We start from the raw sequence: 10,440 nt of genomic DNA on the forward strand, positions 1-10,440 counted from the left end.
CCTGTCCGTCAAATCTGGACGGATGGAAACCCTATTTTCCATCCGTCTGGCGGATCAGATCGGATGGGAATGCACAGGCGGTCCGTTCTCATCCGATTCCCCCATAGAGAAGAGCGGGGACCTGACAGCTCCTTCTCCGCACACAGCGTGGAGACAGAGCTGCCATCCGCCTGTTCAGCGGGGTATCGGCAAATCGATCTCCGCTGAGGAAAACAGAGTCCGCCGACGGACTCCAAGTGTGAAAGGGGCCTAAGAGTGTAGTTTTTATTTGTTTTATTGGCGCTAATTGCTGTTATTGGTCATTTTGTTGTGTCATTATGTCTTGTTCTGTTCATTCTTGTGATCTTGTGTTAGCATTGTTGAGTGTGGCTGTGTCACAATAATTTCCCTTTGGGATTATTAAAGTACTCTGATTCTAATTTAGTAAATATACACTGCTAAGTTAACTACCTTTTCTCATCAGCAGTATATAGCAGTCTTGTGACTCCTTTCAGTGTCGGGCCGACTGCTGGTTCAAGTGGTGGGAAGGATTTTCATTCTCCTCTGACTGTCCTAGGAGGCTGCATGACCCCTGACCCTCTGTCTGGACAGACAGGCCCTGTGCTGATCACATAAACCCTCAAAGAAAAAAAAAAAAAAACCTCTCTCGCAATAAACACCAAACTGAGCATGTGCAGAGTGCCTCCAAGAGCTTTGTTCTATCAGCAGGGATAGTAAAAGAAGGGGAGGCTCAGAGAAGACAGGATCAAACAGCCATTTTACACAATGAGCAGGATTAACCCCTTAGGTTGTGCAGTGAGTATAACAAGCCTGTATATAAAGACTTATTTTACTGCTGTACTGTTGCTTTACGGTTTAGAGCGGAGCTCCAGTTGTTTTTGTGTTTATCAAAAGTCAGCAGCTGCAAAAAGTGTAGCTGCTGACTTTTGATAAACACATACTCACCTGTCCCATGATCCAGCGATGCGGCCGCCCAAAGCCTTGGTTCTCTCCCTCAGCTCTCAGTGGCGCTGGCATCTCTAGTGTGGGCACCTGGCTGTGACAGCTTGTGGCTCTGTGACGTGCCCTAGAAGATTGCAGGGAGGAAGGGGGAGAGGAGAACTTCCGCTGGAGCCGCCTAGGCGGCCCGAGCAAAAGTGGAAGTGGGTACCTGTCAGAACTAGGTACCCGCCCCCCCAATATAAATTACATGCCAAATGTGGCATGTCAGGAGGTCAGGAGGCCTTAAAGTGGAAGTTCCACTTTTGGGTGGATGTCCGCTTTAATAATACTTTAATGCATACCTTGCATTAAGATAAAAATGTTTTTGTAGTAGTAGTTTTATCCCCCCACCTGGTATACTTACCCGAGCCCTCATTCAATCCTGTGCTGTGCCTGTCTGCAGTGGCTCTCTCCCCTCAATTTCTGGTCTCACAGGCTTTGCTGAGGCAGAAGCAGTCATTGGCTCCTGCTGCTGTCAATCAATGTCAGTGACAAGGGAGCAGGGGGTGAGCTGAGCCCTGCTGTCTGTGTCAATGGATGCAGGCATTGCAATCAAGCCCACACAAGTTCCCCTATATAAAGTGGCTTCCTATGGGGGCATGCACCAGGGAGGAGGAGCCAGAAGTGCCTGCAGAGGGACCTGAAAAGAGGAGCTTCACATAAGTATAAACCTGTTTGTTATGTAAAGAAAAATAGATTTTTTTGCATTTACAATCACTTTAAAACAAAAAATCTGTCTTTTTTTGTTTTGTTTTAGAGAATGTAAGGACAAAAAAAACCCTATCAGGATTTCATTGTGTCTATGTCCCACTTTAAGAACATCTACCATCAAGTCTTTCCAAAGACTTGACAGGAAGTGAGTGAAAATCTTCTTGAAAGTCTATGGGGTTGATTTACTACTAAAGCAAATCATTTACATGCCAGTGAAGCTCTGCTCACTTCAAATACTCAATCGCTCGGCAGCGGGGCAATGCATGGGTCAGGCGGCTCTGATGGGCACCTGACACCCGCGATCGTTCCCCCGCTGAGAGAAAAGGACGGTCGGCTGTTGTAAACACAGCTGACCGTTCTTCTCACTGGAATGATCACAGAGCCCCTGTGATCCTTCTATATAGGATCACATGTCTCTATGGTCATTTCACAAGCCCCTCCCCTACAGTTAGAATCACTCCCCTAGGCTCACATTTAATCCATTGATCACCCACTTTGTTAACCCCTTCCCTGCCAGTGTCATTATTACAGTAACAGTGCATATTTTTAGCATTGATTACTGTAGTCATGTCACTGGTACCCCCAAAAGTGTCAAAAATATCAATTAGGGGTCCAATTTGTCCGCCGCAATTTTGCAGTCCCGCTAAAAATCGCAGATCACCGCCATTACTAGTAAAAAAAAAAAAACAAAACAATAAAAATGACAAAAATCTTTCCCATAGTTAGTAGACGCGATAACTTTTGCGCAAACCAATCAAAATACGCTTATTGCGATTTTTTTTTTGCCAAAAATATGTAGCAGAAAACAAATTGGCCTAAAATGTTAAAAACATTTAGATTTTTAATTTTTTTTTGAGAATGTTATATAGCAGAATGTGAAAAATATTGTTTTTGTTTCCAAAATTGTCGCTCTTTTATTTATAAAAAATAAAAATCGAACAGGTGATCGAATACCACCAAAAGAAAGCTCTGTTTATGGGATAAAAAGGACATCAATTTTATTTGGGTACACGACCGCGTAATCGTCCGTTAAAGTAACCCAGTGCCGAATCACAAAATAGGGCCTGGTCATTAAGGGGGCAAACCCTTCCGGTCTTAAAGTGGTTAATCAGTTCTTTGATCTACATGTTAGTTTCAGTAACCTCACAAATGAAAAATAATGTTTCTTTTTTAAAAACCCGTATTTCTATTTAACTTTTTAAGCACCCTTAATTAATCCTATGACTCTCTATTTAATTCCCTCTGTTAAGATATATGACATTTTGTTTATATGCCCTTATACAGCTTATCCATTGATCTACAGTCATATGAATATGTTGTCTGTTTGTTAACCAGGAAGTGTTTAAATAAAGTTGCACTCACTAAAAAAAAAAAAAAGAGAAAAAGAGGCAGCAGAGACTGCAGTGTGTGTTCCTGAGAAAACTAAAGCATGGTGCCTGTGTGAGTCTGTCCTCCATCAAAGATCTGCTATAATCCGGTTATCCTATCTCTTAAGTAAAAAATGGCAACAGGTTATGGGCCCAGGAGAGAGGGAACAAGCCGATGGAACAGGCTGCTTTTCGATGGAGATGAGAAAAATTATGAGCTGTGGGAGACAAAATTCCTAGGCCATCTGCGCTTGATGAATCTTAAAGAAACGATCCTGCAGGATCCACCAGACGGAACAGACCCTGTGCAAGACAGGAATAAGAATGAGGAAGCTTATGCTGAGTTAATACAATTCCTGGATGATAAAAGTCTATCTCTTATAATGAGAGAAGCAACTGATAATGGAAGAAAAGCGCTGAAAATCCTGAGAGATCATTATGCTGGCCAAGGTAAGCCACGTATCATAAATTTATACACAGAACTAACATCTCTTCAGAAGTCTGAATGTGAAAGTGTCACAGACTATATCATACGCACAGAAACAGCGATTACAGCACTTAGAAATGCAGGAGAGACCCTCAGTGATGGACTATTAGTGGCTATGATTCTTAAAGGCCTGCCTGAATCATTCAAACCATTTGCAATCCACATAACACAAGGTAAAGAAGATATGACGTTTACTGACTTTAAAACTCAGTTAAGGATTTTTGAGGACACTGAAAAATATCACAGCAGCACAAGCACTGATAATGTAATGAAAATCAGCACCCCTGTTGTACCAACAAGGGAGAAAGACATCATTGTCTGCTACAGTTGTCATCAGAAAGGTCACAAAGCTAATGCATGTCCATACAAAATTAATAAGAGGAAGACAAATTGGTGTAATTATTGCAAGAGCTCCACTCACAGTGAGACATTGTGCAGACGAAAGGCACGAGACAATGTAAAGCAGGTAGTGGATGATACAGAACAAACATTTGCTTTTAAAATAAGTGAAGACCAGTTAAACAATCCCAAAACAAAAAGCCTGATGGTAGATACAGGAGCAACATCGCATATTATCACAGACATCAAGAAATTTAAAAGATTTGACACCTCGTTTAAGCCAGAGAAACATTACATGGAGTTGGCAGATGGGAAAAGAACTTCCGGTGTAGCACTCAAGAGAGGCGACGCTGAGGTGTACCTAATGGACAGTAAGGGAAGACAAAGGAGGACATTGCTACAAAACGCATTGTTTATCCCCACATATCCACAAGACATTTTCTCTGTTGAAGCAGCAACAAGAAATGGGGCGTCTGTTGAATTCAGACAAGATGACAGTATTCTGATCCATAAGAATGGTACAAAATTTGTTATAAAGAAATACAACAGGCTTTACTATTTGAACACCTATAAGGAATGCGATGACAGTTGTTACGGTTGTTATGATATTCAGACATGGCATGAAATCCTAGGTCATTGTAATTACGATGATATCTTGAAACTACAGAATCTAGTAGATGGAATGAAGATCCAAGGTAAGGTTGATAAGTCCAACCTGAATTGTGAGATTTGTATCCAAGGGAAATTTGCTCAGAGTAGAAACAGGGAGCCTGACACCCGTGCAAAATACCCACTTGAACTAGTACACACAGATTTAACAGGTCCTATAGAGCCAGTTGCAAAGGACGGATTCAAATACGTCATAGGATTCACTGATGATTATTCTGGTGCAGTGTTTGTATACTTTCTGAAAAACAAGAGTGACACAGTTCTAGCCACAGAGAAGTTTATCGCTGATACTGCCCCCTATGGGATCATCAAGAGAATGAGGTCAGACAATGGTACCGAATTCACATCGAATGACTTCCAGTCACTACTCATAAAGAAGAGCATAAGACATGAGACTTCAGCACCTTATTCACCACATCAAAATGGAACAGCTGAAAGAAACTGGAGAACACTGATAGAGATGGCAAGATGTATGCTAATAGAGAGCAAAGTACCAAAAGAGTTATGGACATATGCAGTGATGACAGCAGCTATGATTCGAAATAGATGTTTTAACAATCGTTTGAAGCAAACGCCATACAACATACTGACAGGGAAGAAACCAGACTTATCAAAAATGAAGATTTTTGGGTCAGAATGTTTTGCATACAAACACGATAAGAAAAAGCTGGATCCAAAATGCACAAAAGGAATTTTTGTAGGATATGACAAAAATAGTCCTTCTTACCTAGTGTATTACCCTGAAACTGGCAAAGTCTTCAAGCACAGACTAGTAAAATTCATTGAAAAGGATGTAATCGAGAAACAAACTCAGACTGAGCTGTTGGACAATAATGATGATTTCTATGAGGAAAGGAGTGTAATTCCTGTATCAGGTCCAATGACTAATGAGACCCCAGATTCTTTAGAGAAGATTGTAGAGGACAAAGATGAAGACCATGGTACAAGATACCCTACAAGAAATAGAAAAACTCCTCAGTATTTAAATGACTATGTACTAGAATCTGTTGGTGATGATCAGGTACTGATGAACATAGATTACTGCTATAGAGCACATGATGTACCTCAGACCTTCAGAGAAGCTATGGAAACACCCCAGTCACAAAGTTGGTTAAATGCAATGAAAGATGAGATGGAGTCACTAAAGGAGAATGATACCTTCAAATTGACCACATTACCAGAAGGCAAACATTCAGTGGGGGGTAGATGGGTGTATGCAATAAAAAGCAATGCAGATGGAACTGAAACGTACAAAGCCAGATTTGTGGCAAAAGGCTATAATCAAGTAAAGGGAACCGACTACATGGAAACTTTTTCTCCAACTGCGAATTTTACTTCATTACGCATTTTGATGCAAATGGCAGCACAATATGATTTAATCTTGCATCAAATGGATGTGAAGACAGCTTACTTGCATGCCCCAATTGATTGTGATATATATATAGACCAACCAGAAGGTTTTGAGATCAAAGATGACACAAATAAAAAGCTAGTTCTCAAACTAAAAAAGTCACTGTATGGTCTTAAGCAATCGGGAAGAAACTGGAACAAGATGCTACATGGTTATCTATGTTCAAATGCATTCATACAAAATTCTGTAGACCATTGTGTTTATGTCAAACAGAACAGAGATGAACAAGCAATATTACTAATATGGGTGGATGATCTCATCATTGCTGCAAGCAATGAAAAACTACTCAATGATGTGAAGTCAACACTTGCGACAAAATTCAAAATGAAGGATCTTGGAAAACTGAACTATTTTTTGGGCATTGATTTTAGACAGACTAATGAAACGGTGAAGATGAATCAGAAGAGATACATTTTGAAAATGATAGAAAGATTTGGTATGTCAGATTGTAAACCGAGATCTACTCCTTGTGAACAAAAATTAGATTTCGACGACAAAAGTGAACTTGCAGATGTAAAAAGCTATCGGGAGATAGTAGGCAGTTTGATTTATGTGGCTACGTGTACAAGACCGGATTTGAGTTGGACTATAAGCAAACTGTCACAACACTTTTCACAACCAAGTGTACAACACATGATCACGGCCAAACACGTACTGAGATATTTGAAAGGAACTGTCAATTTTGAACTATGCTACAGAAAATGTAAAGAGAAGTTAAAACTAGAGGCGTATAGTGATGCCAGTTGGGCCTCAGACCAGATTGATAGGAGAAGCACAACAGGATATTGTTTTAGCCTGACTGAAAATGGACCTCTGATTTCTTGGAAATCAAAGAAACAACCAACAATTGCACTATCTTCATGTGAAGCTGAATATATAGCATTAGCTGCAACCACACAGGAGAGTCTATATCTTGCACAACTGCTGAGAGAATTGGACAGTGAATGTCAGTTTGAGCCAGTGAAGATTTTTGAAGACAATCAGAGTGCGATAGCTCTCGCAAAGAACCCAGTTTACCATCAAAGATGCAAACATATTGACATTAAATTCCATTTCCTTAGGTCTATTCTGAGTGAAGGCAAGATAGATCTTGAGTATTGTTCTACGGATAAAATGGTAGCTGATGTTATGACTAAACCAATAACAAAGTTTAAGCTTGATAGATTTGTGAGTTATATTTTTGGAGTATAGAGAGTAAAATGATGTAACTGTACTAAACTATTTTTCATAAGCAGTATAAGAGCAAGTGGGGGTGTTAAGATATATGACATTTTGTTTATATGCCCTTATACAGCTTATCCATTGATCTACAGTCATATGAATATGTTGTCTGTTTGTTAACCAGGAAGTGTTTAAATAAAGTTGCACTCACTAAAAAAAAAAAAAGAGAAAAAGAGGCAGCAGAGACTGCAGTGTGTGTTCCTGAGAAAACTAAAGCATGGTGCCTGTGTGAGTCTGTCCTCCATCAAAGATCTGCTATAATCCGGTTATCCTATCTCTTAAGTAAAAAATGGCAACACCCTCCTCTCCTTTTCCCTTTGGCAATTTATTTTTTTTTATACATTTTTGATTGCCTCAATTGCCTTCTATATGTACATAATACCTCAGTATCAGAATTATTCACAAGATTGCTGCCTAATCAACAAACATATAGCTGAATTTGATGAAACTGCTATGGTCTATAAGGGGTATAGGGATGCAGGTGCACCGCTAAAGTGGTTTAGATAAGTGTTGTAATAATAATTTAAAATAAGTGCTCATACTCATATATTCAATTTTCTACATTTCTAAGCACATATCCTGATATGGCAATTGCATTTATTGTATTTTTCCACAATATATCTTATTCACACTGGTTGCAGAATCTGTATTTCTATGCACAGTGCACATTTGACGGGGAATAAAAAAAATAAATTTTTCTTCTCGGGAGAATAAACCACTGTAGATGTATACTTCTCAATGCATAGAATCTTTATTTAGATTACGTACTGGCTAACGAAAAAGTCATTGCAAAGGGCAGTGATATTGTACAAAGGGCAGTAATCCTAATCCATGGAAACAAATTACATTTCACTATTAGTCATCTACGAGCAGTCACAATAATCAAAGACAATGCTGACTAGATAGTATGGATTGGTTCATTTTTTACATTGCTCTTTGGCTTGATGGATAATAGAATATGTATTTATAGTGTGGGTTCAAATCCCAACCATAGCACTATCTACATGGAGTTTGCATGTTCTCCCTGTGCCTACGTGGGTTCCTTACACTCCAAGACATTCTGGTAGTTTAATTGGCTCCTGTCTAATTTGGCCCTAATATGTGTATGTATGCATTTGATTTTGAGACCATAAATTGTAAGCCAGGCATGTCCAACCTGCGGCCCAGAGCCGCAGGCAATGCGGCCCACTGCCCCCTGGCAATTTTTTTTTTTTTTGATGGGGAAGAAGGAAGTCGGGGGCATGGCCACAGCGGCTTCCAACTAACTGTAGGCAGAGGCTGCCTGGGAAGGGATCATCCTCTAGTTGTGTTAAATTAGTGCTGGGGGGGGGGGGGGGGCGGCAGCGTGGGAAGAACACAGGGTGTTTTATTACTTATATACCTTAACTACAGTATTTATTTTATATGCGGCCCGAGAAAATTTATCTACGCTCAATGTGGCCCAGGGAAGCCAAAAGGTTGGACACCCATGTTGTAAGCGTTTTGAGGACAGGGACTGATGTGAATGTACAATATAATACAGCATTTAAGCGCTGCATATATTGTTGGCGCTATATAAATAGCAGTAATAAAATAAATAAATAAGACAATCCCCCTACTGTATATTCCAGTAATCTGTTTCACTTTTTGTTTCTCCTGCTTCCATTATCGAAATAAAACCCTTAACATTGCCCGCCAATAACCAGATGAATGTAGCTAAATAGCTGCCATACCATTATGTATGAGGGCCAATTAACACCAGAAACTGCACATAACTGTGTGTTTTTGAGTGCATGTTTACATGTATTTAAAGTGCACTTGAATCCTTTTTTCGAATGCGTTTTCAGTTGCATCTAGGATTGCGTTTGCAATGCATTTTTTCATTCGTTTTTGGGATTGGCTTTCTTGGCTTAAAGTGCCGTGAGTTTGAAGCGCGTTTGTACTGCGTTCCCTGCATTTGGAGTGTGGAAAAATGTACCACGTTCCACTTTTTTTTAACTGCGTTGAACTGTACTTCATTGTTGTGAACTTTGCCCATGGGACTACCCTGATTTTGGGCTGTCTATGCAGCTGGAGTGCTGTTCAAAAGGGCTTGGTTCACACCTATGCAGTTTGTTTTTCATCCTTTTCTGCAGTGCTTTTTGCGGTGCATTTTGCGTTTTTTACACACACGTTGTTGATGCGTTTTGCATTTTTCATGCTTTTTTTTTTTCTGTCAATTTGTTGTTGGATGCATAAAAAAATGCAAAACGCAAGTTGTGACAAAATTGCGGCAAATGTCAGGAAAAATCACGGCCAATAATGCACTACATGCTTTTCTGCAGCTTCTCCTTTGAAGTCTATTAAACCAAAAATGCACTGTTTCGCTTTTAAAGAAAGTCCCTGACCCTTTACAAAAACACAGCGGCTGAAAAAAGCTTAGATGTGAACTTGTCACATAGGAAACCATAGACTGTAGTGCATTTCTGCAAAAAAGCATTAAATAACGCATAGGTGTGAACCGAGCCTAAATGAGGAAGACCTGTACAGTATTTACAGGGATTCTGCAGAACTGATACAGGTTGCATTATACAACATAAAATAAACCAGTTTGTAGACTAGTACTCACATAGGCAATACACACACAGGTAGATGGGCAGCAATGGAAAGCACAGGATTCCCAATAATATCTTCTGCCATAGAGAGAGACGATGGTGCAGTGCCATAGTGCATGTCAGCCAGCATGAAATTGTCTACACTCTGTTTCCTGGTTTCTAACTCATGTATTTACAGCACGAACTTTAAACTTCATTGTGAGTTAAACTTTATAGATATGAAATACATATGACGCAAAGTCAACACAGCCCTTTTTAGTCGTCAGCTTGGGTGTGCTCATTTGACCTTTGGTTTCACTGATACATTTGTAGACCAAACTCCTCTTTGTAATGTGTAATTATCTTATAACAAGATAACAAAAATCAGTTTTTTATTACTACAAATTAAATAAGATGTGAACTTTTGCTATTTTGAATGTTTAATGATATGTTTAATATCTATTGTCCTGACTTGAGCAAAAAGACATTCATGTAAGCACTGTACATCCTTTATAATAGATGCAGAGCAGGATTGACATCACTGCAAAAGTCACTTGGTGACATTTACCAGGCAGAAATCTATGCATTATGGATACATTATTAAATGTATTTTTAGGTGATTCATCTGTCTGAACTCATATTTAGGCATAACAGCAAAAGTACACCCCTACTAAACAAAACCTGTAGAAACATACCCATTTT

The 10,440-nt window shown here is 39.5% G+C and overlaps 1 protein-coding gene across 1 annotated transcript in view; it reads right to left on the reverse strand.

Annotated features, from left to right (window-relative positions):
• LOC309551297 (uncharacterized protein) overlaps positions 1–9,879 on the reverse strand; it is a gene marked incomplete at its 3' end in the record, with an annotated part of 73,484 nt that extends 63,605 nt beyond the window's left edge. Inside the window, exon 1 of the mRNA XM_082251826.1 lies at positions 9,774–9,879. Coding sequence (XP_082107952.1) covers positions 9,774–9,870 — 97 coding nt within the window. The 5' untranslated portion in view covers positions 9,871–9,879. The remainder of the gene's footprint in view (positions 1–9,773) is intronic.
• Positions 9,880–10,440: the final 561 nt, after the last annotated feature.

Source organism: Pelophylax lessonae (genome assembly GCF_965119305.1).
Source record: "Pelophylax lessonae genome assembly, chromosome: 3".
Lineage (NCBI taxonomy): Eukaryota > Metazoa > Chordata > Amphibia > Anura > Ranidae > Pelophylax > Pelophylax lessonae.